This window comes from Bos mutus, chromosome 17 (assembly GCF_027580195.1).
Source record: "Bos mutus isolate GX-2022 chromosome 17, NWIPB_WYAK_1.1, whole genome shotgun sequence".
NCBI classification, from domain to species: domain Eukaryota; kingdom Metazoa; phylum Chordata; class Mammalia; order Artiodactyla; family Bovidae; genus Bos; species Bos mutus.
The window spans coordinates 13760635-13777098 of record NC_091633.1 but is presented as its reverse complement, the minus strand read 5'-3'; the positions used below and the strand labels follow the sequence as shown (position 1 = coordinate 13777098).

The 16464-nt window shown below is 41.0% G+C and overlaps 1 protein-coding gene across 2 annotated transcripts in view; it reads left to right on the top strand.

Annotated features, from left to right (window-relative positions):
- The window catches only part of MED13L (mediator complex subunit 13L), a 279235-nt gene that overhangs the window by 223156 nt on the left and 39615 nt on the right, over positions 1–16464 (top strand). For both annotated transcript variants that reach the window (XM_070386094.1, XM_070386093.1), the window contains exons 8-13: positions 1116–1281; positions 3400–3504; positions 6862–7590; positions 8384–8609; positions 9572–9674; positions 9978–10102. In XM_070386094.1, the coding sequence (XP_070242195.1) occupies positions 1116–1281; positions 3400–3504; positions 6862–7590; positions 8384–8609; positions 9572–9674; positions 9978–10102 (1454 nt within the window). The remainder of the gene's footprint in view (positions 1–1115; positions 1282–3399; positions 3505–6861; positions 7591–8383; positions 8610–9571; positions 9675–9977; positions 10103–16464) is intronic.

The window sequence follows — 16464 nt, the reverse complement described above, 5'->3', positions numbered from 1 at the left end:
GTATGAGATGAAAGTAGTAAAATATTTACAACCAATAACTAATCTTATCAACAGTTAGAGTAGGCATCATAGAAAATGGCCCTGAAGGAGGAAGTGGCAGCCCACTCCAGTGTTCTTGCCTGGAGAATCCCGTGGACAGGGGAGCCTGGACTGAAAATTGACTTCATTATTTGTCTTGTATGAGATGAAAGTAGTAAAATATTTACAACCAATAACTAATCTTATCAACAGTTAGAGTAGGCATCATAGAAAATGGCCCTGAAGGAGGAAGTGGCAGCCCACTCCAGTGTTCTTGCCTGGAGAATCCCGTGGACAGGGGAGCCTGGTGGGCTGCAGTCCATCGGGTCGCCAAGAGTGGGACGTGACAGAGCGACTTAGCATGCATGGCACCGAAAATGTATCGCATACCAAGTACAGTTGGAAACTCTAAGTGGAAATATTAGAAACCAGTGAATTTCTAATCCTCTGATATAAAATGTTGAGTCAGTCTCTCTTTTTTTTAGTATTAGCTTGCATAGGTGGTGTCAGGCACAAGGATGAACAGTTCCACATGCAGATTTGAAATTTGACCTTGTTAAGGATTTTTCTCTCCTACCCAGGCACTGTGTGCAGTTGCTTCACAGCCTTTTAGCTGCTTGAGCATAAAGCTCCCTCTACTGTTTTCTTCTGTCTTGAAACTCATTTACTGCTTTGAGATTTAAAAACTCAGACAATCCATGCATGTTTATATCTTTAACGGTGTCATGTTTGAGTCCTCCTGTGTAAGTCATCTCCAAAACCTCTGAGTAGGAATACCTTCTGATGGATATGCCATTGCGGGTATGTGAGTGTGGGTATTGACGTGACTGAAAGCTATACTGACGCAGATCTACTCATAGCTGTGGACAGCGTTATTGTCAGGGGTAGCAGCAAAGCTGCCATGATCAGTTTCAGCAGTCAGATGTCTATGTTAAATGAATGAGGGGCTGCCCTGGTGGCTCAGACGGTAAAGAACCTGGCTACAATGCCAGAGACCCAGGTTTGATCCCTGGGTCGGGAAGATCCCCTGAGCAGTCTGTGCACGAGGAGGCCTTTTCAGAAACTTCTGACCTTCCAAACTGTCTTTTCCTTCCCAGGTGAGAGTGGAGGTGCACAGAGTGCTGTCAGCCACCTGGGCGCCCAGGACGGGGGGATGCTAACTATGCACAGTCCAAAGAGATCGGGGAAGATTCCTCCAAAACTCCACAATCACATGGTCCATCGAGTCTGGAAGGAATGCATCCTCAACAGAACCCAGTCCAAGTATGTGCTTCCCTTCTGTCTGGGTGGTGGTTTACCTGACATGCCTTTTATTACTACATGAAGAAGATCAGTCATACGGCTCCATTGCGTGACCAAACCCTGAGGGGGTCGTTGCATTGTTAGCTCATCTTTCTGATCATAATAGGGTAAAATTCAAAGCAAAGATGTTAGAGTAATTTGCTGGTCCAGGAAAATTGTGAAGTTCTTTATCATCTTAAGATTGTCATGGTATTCATCTGACATTTTTTAGCACAGCTGACTTGGAGATTCACCCTGAATATCAGGAGAATAGTTGTGGGTATGGTTTTTCCCTGTATACCTACTAATGAGTGTTCGCTATTTACAAAGGAAAATGACCTTCATTGCCATGTTTTAATTGACAGTGTATTTCTCAACTAAACGGATGAGAGTTAGAGAAGTGTTTAGTAGCTGCTGTGCTTCTGTTTCTTGATTCAGGGAAATTCTCTTCTTCCTCTACCCAGCTTCCCTTTCTTGTCCACCTCCCTCCTGTCTATCCCTTCTGACCTCCTTCCCTCCTTCCTTAACATATTTTTGGAAAAGAGTAGGAATTGATTCTAAGACGAGATATTATTTTAATTGCATGGATGATAATGTCAAACAGTAGTCAGTAAACACTTTTTCACCTATCAAGAATTTGTAAACGTATTCAGCATATTTTCACATGTTTTGATATGACTGAGATGTCCACCTTTTTGACTGATACAAGTAAACAATGAGTCTTGATTCTCTGGAGCAGAACAAATATGGACATTTTTGTCAGTAATTCCAAAGGACTCATTTAGAAGTTAAGTCAGTGTTCTTAAGTGACTACTCTTCAAAGCTTTATATATACACATTTAAGAGCTGTCCTTCAGACCTCGGACCTAGTTTTTAACAAATTCATACTATATATTTATCTCCCAGTTAGTGGCTCTAGAATGGTAGCTCAGACAGTAAAGAATCTGCCTGTCATGTAGGAGACCAAGGCTCAATCCCTGAGTTGGGAAGATCCCTGGAGAAGGGAATGGCAACCCACTCCAGTATTCTTGCCTGGAGAATTCCATGGACAGAGGAGTCTGGCGGGCTGCAGTCCATGGAGTTGCAAAGAGTCAGACACGACTGAGCAACTAACACATATAGAATAGGCTACTAAAGATTTAGTAGAAAAGAATCTAAAATAATTGCAGTTGGAAATCATGTCATGTTCTAGAATTTAAAAGGTAGCTCTGTTTGCTTAAAAATGGTCCTTTCTTTTAAAATTATTGGTACAGATATTTTCATTTCTGTCTGCAATGCCTCAACAATTTCCACGTTAACATTTTCTTTTTCTTTCATTTAGCATCTTTGATTTTTATCACCACTAACCTTTCCACTAACTCTTAACAGATCAGAGCCCTTCTATCAGCAGCACTGCACGGGGAAGTGAGATGCCCAGAAAGGCAGGGGAGGGTGGAGAGCAAGCAAAGTCCCTGCAGAGCCATCAGTGAGCTGCAGCATCAGCTGTAGTAGGATCCACAGTGCAGGGGGACTGCCCAGTGTTCCTATTTATGCAGCAATAGATGTCTTTTAGCTGCCAGTTATTGTGTAGGAGACATCTTTGATTCTTGTATTTTGGTTCACATTATATACATGGAGTGCTGCCCTTAAATGCTAGTAAATGTAGATGTTTTCAGAGTGATTTAAACAGTCTAACAAAGAAATAAAGCAAAACAAACAGAACCAAAAAATAATCTGTCTGAGGGTATATGATTCATAGATGCTATGAAAAGATAATTTTTAAAGATTTAGGTTGTCTCTCCAGAATTTAGGTGACTTTTTAAAAAATAGTGCTAATAGTGCCAGATAGTGTTTTCATTGCTATCTGTGCCACCCATGTTAAAATGTATATTAATCTTAAATAAAAATATTTTGAATCTGATTTTCCTTCTGGTGCACAGACAGAGTAGTTGACTTCCCCTCTGCCGCCCAACCCTACACCTTGGGTTGCTCTTAACTGTCTATCGGCAGGATACTGTTACTGTGTAAGATGTATTCATGTCTTTCTAACATCCTTTTCCTCCCCAGAGGTATGAATATTATCTCATGTTTATACAAACCACATATTTTAACCTTTTTTAGGAGGAGCCAAATGTCCACTCCAACTCTTGAAGAAGAGCCTGCTAACAATCCTGCTACTTGGGATTTTGTGGATCCAACCCAAAGAGTCAGCTGTTCTTGCTCTAGGTAGGTAGGGGCCGAGGCAGAGCAGTAATCGGATAGAATTGGACAGAATCATAGTACATTTTGTTCGTTGTCTCCTGGTCTCTCAGACCACTTCTTCCACGTCATTTTGCTTTGTTTTCTTTATAAACCTTCTACTTCCAGTGCTAGAAAAAAAGCTTGCTGTTGTTTTTTTTTTGTTTTGTTTCTATGTAAAGGATACAGTTTTATTATTGGGCCTTTTTAGACAATTGACTCTGTTAACAAATAGCTCCCACAGATTTCTTCAGGATAACTTCTTTAGCACTAAAGGCATCAGTTTAACAAGACAATCTTTTGCCATTTAATTGAGTTTATTTAGTTACTCTTAATTATAAAGTTGAGATAAATATCAAGCAAGTTGGCTTGAATTAATAGAACTTGGATTAAATAGACCTTCCAGAGAAAATTTTTCTTGTTGGTGCTGGTGTTTTTTGATGACTGAAGTAGATATGTGGTAATAATATCTGAGGAAAGCCTCAGATATTATTGAGGAAATAATATTTCCTCAGATATTCTGAGGAAAGAATTGTTGCTCATTCGTTTAGATATTTGAGTAGAAACCCAAATTATTTTCTGAATATTCTCTTAGCAACTTAGAGTGGCTTTGCTTCCATTTGATACTGCTCAATGCTTATACAAAGGTCAGTTGAGATAAGTGTACTTGGAAGTTGGCTATCTATTTCTCTAGTTGAGACGACGGGGTTCTTAATGTGGCATATATGAATTGGCTTCCGGGTGGGGAGGAGGTCACGATGCCCAGGAATCTCTGCGAGCATATACATGTGAGTGCACATGTTTGTTTATACACATTGGCAAAAGTTTTAACAGGTTCTTCCTGTCCCCGCTCCTCTTTCCTATAAGTTGATTCTCTTTTATCAAGCCCTGCCTTGGTAGTCAGCTTTTTGTTGAGAGATGCTGTTTTAAGTACCTACTGAAACCCTTGATTGATTTTTCAAGGAGGATGTTTTCGGTGATATTCTTTGCTCATTAAGGGTGCTTTCTCTGAGCTGATGAGAATCTCTTTAGTCCCAGGATAGGAATGGTATACCAGCTGAATGCCTGGTCTGCTTTCATCTCTAGGCCATTGTTAATCATGTGATTATTCGGGAAAAAAGGTATTTTCCTAATAATATTGACTTCTGAACAGCTTACAGCCAGGTTATGGTCCACCTTTAGAAAGTACATAGGATAAAAATTTTAGTGTATTTAACTTCACTTGTGCGTTCCTCTTATATTTTCCTGCCTTTTTTCTTAATCTAGATTTATTCACTTTTTAAAATAACCCTTTTACTGATTTCTATCACATTTTTATTCAGTACTTTGAATTATTTTTACCTAAAGTGTAAATAAATAACTCTTTTTCTTTTGTCCTCTGGAAGTACTGTTCTGTCTCCTCACCAAATTCTTATACCCTTCAGATCTTATTTGTAAAAATGCATTCCATTCCATTGACTTCTAAATATTTATCTCTACACCTGACTTCTCACATGTACTCAAGTCTTGTATTTTGCAAAGTGCTTTTAAGATATACCCTTAATATTGACGTCAAACCAGGTACCCTGTTGCAGTCATTTCTGTCAGTTTTCTCCTCCTCGGCCTAGAACTATCATTTATTTTCCTTACTTTTCTAGATCAGTTTTATCATTGCGTTTCACACTGACTTCCTTTGAAATGTCTGTTACAGTCATTCTGCTTTCCTTATTCATTTAGTCACCATATGTTTCTACACTCTTGGCCCAGCTTCTGCCACATAGTTAGCCTTGTGAGCCTGATGGTCCTGCTGCCGGCTTCAGGGAGGTCCCATACCCACTCACAGATGTGCAGTAATGGTCTGTTCCTTACCGGTGTATCCCCTATTCTGAAGGTTCCACAACGTAGCTAAGTTGCTAAATGTAGTAGAAGAAAATAACTTTATAAGATTATCCACTTTGCACAAAGTCCTTACTTTGAAAAGGCTGCTATAAAATATCTATCTCAAAAGATCAGTGTGGTTAAATGGTCTTGGAGAAAATCCACATCAAAAAGTTTTATGTAAAAGACTTTCAGAGCTTAGGTCTTAAAATAAGCACCCTTGGAAGATATAATTGAGATATTTTCAGGTGAGACATTCATCTCTCAGTGTGGTACTGGAGATTTAAAGTCCAGTTTTTGCCTTTTTGACAGTAGCTTTAAGCTACTGACTTCTTCAAAGTCAGGATTTTTTTTAAGAGTAGCTAAGACTTGGGCTCTAAGAGTGTTTTCAGATTATCTACTGCAGGATTACCGAACCCATTATGGGATGGTCCACTCCTCACACTATTTAATGGTCTTATGGGGCAGGGTGGCCATCCTGCTGTCCCACTAAACCATCCCATTATGCCACACAAATCCATTTTACTGCCCACTAGGGCATCGTTTAGTGCAGTGCAACAGTAATTTAATGCCACCCTAGTGGCCTCAGAGAGTTACTGATACACTGGCAGGAGAGCTTACGTTTTTCCTGGGAATGATTTATATATTGGGAGGAACTGGCTGACCTGCTGTATAACTTTTTTGTGCAGATTAAACCTTAGCATTATCTAGTAGGCCCTTACTGAGCAGTTTCTCACACCCATGCCTGCCAAGAAGTGTGTTAGGTTGTGAGCAGACTTGCTGCTCCTACTTAGATGGGACAGATGCATTTGTATATGTGTGTCTTGTTTTCATATTCACTCACAACCTTTTTACTTCTGTCTCATTTTAGCACATTTCTGTAAGATCTAAAGTTGTCTTTTATCCCTTCTTTCTTGAATAATAGTAGCATATAAGGCTCTTAGTATATTTATCCTATTAAATATTCTTAAAACTGACCCTTAGTTTCACACTTTGTGGGAGAATTGCGTAGTTATCTTGTTCCTGATTTACAGCACTCTAAGCTTTTATAAACCATTCTCTGTTGGAGTTAGTTGGGTGTTGTAAAATAGAGATTGGAAGCTTTATTTTGCTGCCTTTCTTGACAAATGGTCTCGGTTTTAAAATACCATGTGAATAGATTGTCTGAGGCCCTCACCAAATTTGGAAGATTTGGGAATTTTCAAATTAGTATTTTTGTAGTGGTTAGAGGCATTTTAACGAATATTTCTTAAGGTTCAACTCTTATCTACTTGCATGCAATTGGTTCATTATTTCTTATCAGAGTGTGTTGCAGTTTTTAGTCATTATCAATATATTTAACACCTAGAGTCCATTTGGATGTATTAGTGTGTATAACATGTTCTTGAAAAGGTGTAACCTGGTTAGAGGCATCTCTTCTGTAGTATTAGAATGGTATAGTTATATTCACCTGTGTATTTACTTACTTCATTTTCATTCTCATTTCAGGCATAAACTTTTAAAACGTACGGTAGGCCCCAGTCGACCTCCCACAATATCACAACCAGGGTTCAGTGCAGGACCATCATCATCTTCATCTTTACCACCTCCTGCTTCTTCTAAGCACAAAACAACAGAAAGACAGGACAAGGGAGACAAGCTACAAAAGAGACCCTTGATACCATTTCATCACAGGCCGTCTGTGGCCGAAGAGTTATGCATGGAACAAGATCCACCGGGACAGAAGCTAGGCTTGGCAGGGATAGACTCCTCCTTAGAGGTGGCTAGCAGTAGGAAGTATGATAAGCAAATGGCCGTGCCTTCCAGAAATACAAGCAAGCAAATGAATCTGAATCCTATGGATTCACCTCACTCCCCTATTTCCCCTCTGCCGCCAACACTCAGCCCTCAGCCTCGAGGTCAGGAAGCAGAGAGTTTGGACCCACCCTCTGTCCCTGTGAATCCAGCCCTCTATGGAAATGGGCTCGAACTCCAGCAGTTGTCTGCTCTGGATGACCGGACCGTCCTCGTAGGCCAAAGAGTGCCTCTCACGGCAGAGGTCAGTGAGACCGCCTTATATTGTGGGATCAGGCCCTCGAACCCAGAGTCGTCAGATAAGTGGTGGCACAGTTACCATCTACCATCTGTTGATGATGCTGAGTTCCGGCCTCCAGAGCTCCAGGGTGAGAGGTGCGATGCCAAAACGGAGGTAACCTCAGAGAGCACTGCATTGCAAAGGTAAGGCGATCCTCCACCCCACCCCTTGACCACCCACAGAAGGCCAAGGTTCCCAGGAATCAGGGCCTTCAGATCCAAAATTGAAGAGCTCTTTCTTCACCATTCTAGACTCTGCATCTGGAAAGGGTTTAAAAGTCAAATGCTTTATCCAACGTGATATTTATCATATGTGTCATTATTTAACTGCTGGCCTGTAAAGGTTTCGTTGTAAGATTTCCTTAACTAGAATTAATTCATTTTTGGTCTGGTGTTTGTTAATCAAAGAATATAGCTTTATGGGACTTTCCATATTGCAGTCAGTGCCTTCTTTGTGTGTTGACACTTAGAAGGCTTTGCATGCTTTCACGTGTATATCATGCATCTAGTAGTAATACTTCAGAGTGTTATTGAGCAACCTGTTACTCTAAACAGTTTATACAGATTATCTCATGTCATCTTCACCACAGCCATATTGCCACCTTTAATGTCATAGCTGAGAAAGAAACTGGGGTCATGCAGTTAGTAAATGACATGGATGGAATTTGTGCCCAGACAGTCTGTCCCCAGAGCCCATCTCTGTTGTTAAGTGAAATCAGTGGAATCAGAGACAAAAGTATATGGCCTTGACGAAGGCTACTAAGATTTATTTAACTGTGAATATAGTCTCTCAGAGTCACTTGAAGGTGAATTTTTTAGTTTTGTTGTTGTTAAAGTTTAAGCTTCCAAATGCTTTTAAATCACAAATGTTGCTTAAAAAAAAAGTCTGGTCTTTTTACAATTTCTTGCTTAAATCGTTATTCATTTCCCCTTCCAGACTCTTAGCACAACCTAACAAACGGTTTAAAGTCTGGCAAGACAAGCAGCCCCAGATGCAGCCCCTCCACCTTCTTGACCCATTGCCTCTGTCACAACAACCTGGAGACAGTTTGGGAGAAGTCAACGACCCGTATACTTTCGAGGATGGCGACATAAAATACATCTTTACTGCGAACAAGAAATGCAAACAAGGGACAGAAAAAGACTCCCTGAAAAAGAATAAGGTACCGCATAACAGAGAGAGAGGCCAGCCAGGAGTGGGTTTCAGTCTATGTCAGTACAACACGTGTGGGAAGACTTCGAGGCAGAATGTTTGAGATAGTCTTGCCTGATTGCTCTGTCCCCATATTCATGCTCTTGGTACTACTGTATCGAACAGCGTATTGTTCCTCTTTATGTCATGGCTCACCTTTGTTCAAAAGTCAGCCGAACATAAATGAAGCCTCACAGCTTCCAGGCTATAGCTTGTACAGTGCATGTTTCCTCTCATATGCTAATTCTTGCTGGCCTATGCTCCCTGCTTATTTCTTTTTAATTATTATTCCAAAATGTAAGGAAGAATATTGGTGACAGTATCTACCATTTATCAGGCGCTCACTGTTTACTGTGTTAAGCGCTTTACCTCTAATTTCTCTGAATTAATATCATCACTACTCCAAGACTGTGTCAGTATAATTTTACTGGTTTCATTATCTCAATAATGAGTACTGGGGGTGTCTGCTGTCTTTAGCCTTAAATTTTAAAGCATTCTAAAATACTGGGCCATTTAAAGAAATATTCTTAAGAACAGAGGAAATAAGAGAATGAAAGGAGACCAGTATAGTTCAAGAGAATACTTCTTACACCTATCTAGATCCAGAAAGCTTGAAGCATAATTCAGCCTTCAAAATATGTTAAAGGCAGCTTTTAACACCATGGCAGGTCTGTGATCAAACCCCACCAGTACTGTTGAGGCATAAAATCCTGATTGACTCAGATTGAGGGGCAAGTGTGGGAGTTTTTGGTTTCAGTTTAAAATCAGGGACGAGGACATATCTTTTATTTCCTTTGGTTGCATAGACCATGGTTTATCACACTTGTGCTCATAACAAGTTCCATTCTGCCCTCTAATTCTTTGTGTTCTCCCTCATATTCCACACTTTGGGTTGCTGTTCATGTGTTTTGTTTGGCTGAATTTATTACACAGTCAGAGGATGGATTTGGTACCAAGGATGTCACTACACCAGGTCATTCCACGCCGGTGCCTGAAGGGAAAAATGCCATGTCCCTTTTCAGTTCTACTAAAACAGGTGTGTACACTGATTATTTGCCTCACTTGGACTGTTGCTAAAATAAATGCGAGGAAGATGCTTCTCTATTTAACATTATGTGCTGATTGTAATAGCAGTGATTTGACCTCATCTGTAATATATTTTCATAGTTTGTTTTTCAGTTCTTTCAAAACTGATAAGTGTATTTGGCACTAATTGTATCTCGATTTGACTGACAGCGTAAGGAAGCATTTGGCAGGCAGGGCTTGCTCACTGCCCTCTCCTCACCCCTTCTCCTTTGAGGAAGCTGCTCATTCGGTGCCTTTTGCCTCCTTCCCACAGATGTCCGGCAGGACAACGCTGCTGGCAGGGCAGGCTCCAGTAGCCTCACACAGGTGACAGATTTGGCACCTTCCCTTCATGACTTAGACAACATCTTTGATAATTCTGATGACGACGAACTTGGGGTGAGTCTGCAGTAGCTACACACACACAAAATGCACTTCAGTGGCTGGACTTAGTGTTTCAGTATTTATAGTTTGGTCTACTGAATTGGGAGCTCATATTTCAGGTTCTAAATATTCTTCAAAAATGTTTGTGTACCTTGAAAGGATTCTGAACTTGTTAGTATACTCTCTAATAATAACCCTTGGGTTTTGTTTGTTGATGGCTTTTTTCCATTAGTGTTATTACTGTTGTAAATATTAAAATCTTTCTTTTTTTTTTTTATACTCCTCAATATGAGACTAACAGGAATGTATTATGTAGTCCCTTTAGCTTAGATTTAAAAAATAATAGCCATGTAGTAGGGCATGAAAGTTGGCTAAAAGCTCAACATTCAGAAAACGAAGATCATGGTATCTGGTCCCATCACTTCATGGGAAATGGATGGGGAAACAGTGTCAGACTTTATTTTGGGGGGCTCCAAAATCACTGCAGATGGTCACTACAGCCATGAAATTAAAAGACACTTACTCCTTGGAAGAAAAGTTATGACCAACCTAGATAGCATATTGAAAAACAGAGACATTACTTTGCCAACAAAGGTCTGTCTAGTCAAGGCTATGGTTTTTCCCGTGGTCATGTATGGATGTGAGAGTTGGATTGTGAAGAAGGCTGAGCGCTGAAGAATTGATGCTTTTGAACTGTGGTGTTGGAGAAGACTCTTAAGCGTCCCTTGGACTACAGAGATCCAACTAGTCCATTCTGAAGGAGATCAGCCCTGGGATTTCTTTGGAAGGAATGATGCTAAAGCTGAAACTCCAATACTTTGGCCACCTCATGCCAAGAGTTGACTCATTGGAAAAGACTCTGATGCTGGGAGGGATTGGGGGCAGGAGGAGAAGGGGACGACAGAGGATGAGATGGCTGGATGGCATCACCAACTCGATGGACGTGAGTCTGAGTGAACTCCGGGAGTTGGTGATGGACAGGGAGGCCTGGCATGCTGCGATTCATGGGGTCTCAAGGAGTCGGACACGACTGAGCGACTGAACTGAGTGGGGCATACTGAACTTTTTGAATTTTATGATATTGAACTTTATGTCATAGAATAGTCAGCATTTAGAGAGATGATTACAAATATGATTTATACTTTCTAGGATTATGACATCATAGTCAGGAAATAGAATTTATACACGTAGACATTAAATAATACAAGGTATCATGTGATTGGACTTCCCTGGTAGCTCAGCTGGTAAAGAATCCACCTATGATGTGGGAGACCCTGGTTTGATTCCTGGCTCAGGAAGACCCCCTGGAGAAGGGATAGGATACCCACTGTAGTATTCTTGGGCTTTCCTGGTAGCTCAGATGGTAAAGAATCCGCCTGCAGTGCAGGAGACCTAGGTTTGATCCCTGGGTTGGGAAGATCCCCTGGAGGAGGGCATGGCAACCCACTCCAGTATTCTTGCCTGCAGAGTGCCCATTGGACAGAGGAGCCTGGTGGGCTACAATCCATGGGGTTGCAAAGAGTCAGACATGACTGAGCGACTAAGCACAGCACAGCACATCATATGATTAAAGTGACAGATAAGAATTTATAATTCTCTGCAGAACAGCTGAGCTGAGTCAGGAAACGTGTGCTGTCATCATCCTAACTAAGCCTGTATCTTTGTGTAAACAGAAGTGCCCCTGTTATCTCTGGGGGACCTAGAGATGAGTAAGATAGGTCTGCTCTTCAATGAAGTCAAAGTATTAGTCCACTTTCTTTCATTTATATATTTACTTTCCCATCCATCCAGTTGATGTGATATTTGTTAATTATTTAATGATCAGTTCCTTTGTGGCAGGTTCTCTAGGTTTATAGATAAAATTAAATTACCAGTCTTAAGCTTGAGGTGCTCACAGACTTTAGGAGAAATAGCATATAAATAAAGTTTAAAATATACTTAGCCTTGTGAGTGCAGTAATTTATCTGAATCTAAAGTTGCTACCTATTCAAGTATGAAGCAACAGGCAAGCAGTGTTTAAGTAAAGGCTTGGAGGTTAAATAGGAATCAGGTTTCTAACGCCCATTCTTACTTTAAAATAAAATATATCTGGTTAACAGACACTGTACACCAGTAGTATTCTAAGTACTTCTTTCTGACTCCATGGACTGTAACCCGTGAGGCTCCTCTGTCCGTGGGATTCTCCATGCAAGAATACTGGAGTGGGTTGCCATGCCCTCCAGAGGATCTTTGTGACCAGGGATTGAACCCTCGTCTTGATCCTGCATTGGCAGGTTGGTTCTTTACCATTAGTGCCACCTGAGAAACCCAAGTACTTAGAAGATGGAATAGTCATGACCTCAAAAAATGAAATTGACTTGGAATGTGGAAAGACTTGGTTAGTGAGAGGCAGGGGAGGGATGTGTGTTTGAGCCTGGAAGGAGTCTTGGTTCAGCAAAGAGAATGAACTAGCTGGGGCCTTGTGGGATAGTGAGCACATCGATCTGTTTCCTGAGTTGGGGGTAAAGATTGCTGGGGCTGGGGAGGTACTTGGCCACACTTCGAGCTTTGGACCTCAGACTTTACGGTAATGTGCTCTTCTGAAGGCTGCTGAGTGGGGAGCTGACCTGGTAGAAGTGGGTACTGTTTTATATCAGTCTGATACATGGAAAGCAAGAGTACTATGTGGTAACTTGTTGGATTGAAAAACGAGGACCTAAATTCAGGGAGTAGCTGCATGAAGAAAAGGACGTGGCAATGTGAAAAACACTGTTAGAAGAAATGACGCGTCCTTATTCTTTGACCCAGGCATTGGAGATCCATTTTGTTCCTAATTGTGTCTGTAAAGCCATATATTATCTAGGAGTGGTTTCATTGAGGGTTAGTTCAGATGCTTTGGTTTGGTGGTGGTGAGAAGAAAGTGTGAAAAGTAAAGGAATTAAAAAGAAGTAGAAAGAGAGATATAAGGAAAGAAAAAACCAAGCTTTGTACAGTTGCCCAGTTTCTGTTCATAGCCAGCATCCCTAGTGAATTTCGTCTCTGCTCTGAACCATCATCCTTACTCTCTGTATAAATTATGAATTACTGACTAAATGAAGAGATGTGTACTCTGTTTTTTTGAATATATTTTAGTAGTGTTAATATACAAAGGAGAATTGGACAGTTTTTAATCTGATTTTCATTTCTCTGGAACAGTTGTTTCTACTCTGACTTCTGGCCTGACATTTAATCAAAGGAACAGTTTACCTTAGGATAGTTTTGCTAATTCATCTTATTAGTAACTGGAATTGGGAAACTGTTGTCTGGGTTTTCACCTCACAGACTTCAGTTTCACATTTCAACTCTATAACATTGAATGTGTGTTTAGTGGCTCAGTCATGTCCAACTCTTTGAGACCTCATGGACTGTAGCCTTCCAAGCTCCTCTGTCCATGGGGATTCTCCATTGAGTAAGTGAACATAAATAAAAGGCCTTCTATTTGTGAGATTTTTTTTTTTTTTTTTTGCTTTATCTTGCATTCAATTCATTTGCATTCTTAAAGATAATCTTGCCTATTAAGGGACTTGATTTGGGAGCTGACTGTGGCTCAGATCATGAACTCCTTATTGCCAAATTCAGACTTAAATTGAAGAAAGTAGGGAAAACCACTAGACCATTCAGGTATGACCTAAATCAAATCGCTTACAGTTATACAGTGAAAGTGAGAAATAGATTTAAGGGACCAGATCTGATAGACAGAGTGCCTGATGAACTATGACAGAGGTTTGTGACATTGTACAGGAGACAGGAATCAAGACCATCCCCAAGAAAAAGAAATGCAAAAAAGCAAAATGGCTGTCTGAGGAGGCCTTACAAATAGCTGTGAAAAGAAGAGAAGCAAAAAGCAAAGGAGAAAAGGAAAGATATACCCATTTGAATGCAGAGTTCCAAAGAATAGCAAGGAGAGCTAAGAAAGCCTTCCTCAGTGATCAGTGCAAAGAAATAGAGGAAAACAATTGAATGGGAACGACTCAAGGTCTCTTCCAGAAAATTAGAGATACCAAGGGAATGTTTCATGCAAAGATGGGCTCGATAAAGGACAGAAATGGTATGGACCTAACAGAAGCACAAGATATTAAGGAAAGGCGGCAAGAATACACAGAACTGTACAAAAGAGATCTTCACAACCCAGATAATCATGATGATGTGATCACTCACCTAGAGCCAGACATCCTGGAATATGAAGTCAAGTGGGCCTTAGGAAGCATCACTACGAACAAAGCTAGTGGAGGTGATGGAATTCCAGTTGAGCTATTTCAAATCCTAAAAGATGATGCTGTGAAAGTGCTGTGCTCAATATGCCAGCAAATTTGGAAAACTCAGCAGTGGCCACAGGACTGGAAAAGGTCCGTTTTTGTTCTAATCGCAAAGAAAGACGATGCCAAAGAATGCTCAAACTACTGCACAATTGAACTCATCTCACAGTCTAGTAAAGTAATGCTCAAAATTCTCCAAGCCAGGCTTCAGCAATACGTGAACCGTGAACTTCCAGACGTTCAAGCTGGTTTTAGAAAAGGCAGGGGAACCAGAGATCAAATTGCCAACATCCGCTAGATCATCAAAAAAGCAAGAGAGTTCCAGAAAAACATCTATTTTTGCTTTATTGACCATGCCAAAGCCTTTGACTGTGTGCCTCACAATAAACTGTGGAAAATTCTGAAAGAGATGGAAATACCAGACCACCTGACCTGCCCCCTGAGAAATCTGTATGCAGGTCAGGAAGCAACAGTTCGAACTGGACTTGGAACAACAGACTGGTTCCAAATAGGAAACAGAGTACGTCAAGGCTGTATATTGTCACCCTGCTTATTTAACTTCTATGCAGCGTACATCATGAGAAATGCTGGACTGGATGAAGCACAAACTGGAATCAAGATTGCTGGGAGAAATATCAATAACCTCAAATACTCAGATGATACACCCTTATGGCAGAAAGTGAAGAACTAAAGAGCCTCCTGATGAAAGTGAAAGAGGAGAGTGAAAAAGTTGGCTTAAAGTTCAACATTCAGAAAACTAAGATCATGGCATCCGGTTCCCATCACTTCATGGCACGTAGACGAGAAAACAGTGGCAGACTATTTTTTGGGGCTCCAACATCACTGCAGATGATGACTGCAACCATGAAATTAAAAGATGCTTACTCCTTGGAAGGAAAGTTATGACTAAAAGTTAAATAGCATATTAAAAAGCAGAGACATTATTTTGCCAACAAAGGTCCATCTAGCTTAGGCTATGGTTTTTCCAGTAGTTATATATGGATATGAGAGTTGGACTATAAAGAAAGCTGAGTGCCGAAGAATTGTTGCTTTTGAACTGTGGTGTTGGAGAAGACTTTTGAAAGGCCCTTGGACTGCAGAAAGATCCAACCGGTCCATCCTAAAGAAAATCAGTCCTGAGTGTTCATTGGAAGGACTGATATTGAAGCTGAAACTCCAATCCTTTGGCCACCTGATGCGAAGAGCTGACTCATTTGAAAAGACCCTGATGCTGGGAAAGATTGAGGGCAGGAGGAGAAGGGAACGACAGAGGATGAAATGGTTGGATGGCATCAGCGACTCAATGGACATGAGTTTGAGTAAACTCCAGGTATTGGTGATGGACAGGGAGGCCTGGTGTCCTGTGGTTCATGGGGTCAGAAAGAGTTGGACATGACTGAGCAACTGAACTGAACTTAGCAAATCAAGGAAAAACCTTCTTCAAATGTATTGAATATACATTTCAATAATTTTATGAGGTAAGGGTTTTTTTTCCCTGAAGGTGAATAGTAATTGTAGAAGTAGGAATGTGTGTGCTCAGTCACTAAGTTTTGTGACTGAGCACTAAGTTTTGTCACTCTTTGTGACCCCACAGAGTCTAGCCCACCAGGCTCCTCTCTTCATGGAATTTCCCAGGCAAGAATGCTGGAATGGGTTGCCATTTCCTTCTCCAGGGGAATCTTCCCAACCGAGAGGTTGAACCCGCATCTCTTGCATCTCCCACAATGGCAGGTGGATTCTTTACCTGGCAGGTGGATTCTTTACCACTTGAGCCACCTTGGAAGCCCAAGAAATAGGAATAGGAAGTATCTTTCATGTGTATGTGTGTGTGTGGTGAAAAATAAGAGTAATAGCTTGGGAGGGCTTGAGGTCATCTCTTTTAGCTGCCTGCTTCCAAACAGAAGGAAAACCAGACTGATGACCAGTTACTGCTTGGAGGCACCCGCTTGATGTGATTATTGTGTCCCTGAAACTGCTTCCCTCATGGAGAGGGAATTGGCCCAAGGTCTGGGACCTCTGCTGAGCTGGCAGTCTGCCCTCCCCTGACCCGTGACAAGAAGACCCAGTCAGTTCGTTTCTCATACTTGATAAGGTTGTCGTCAT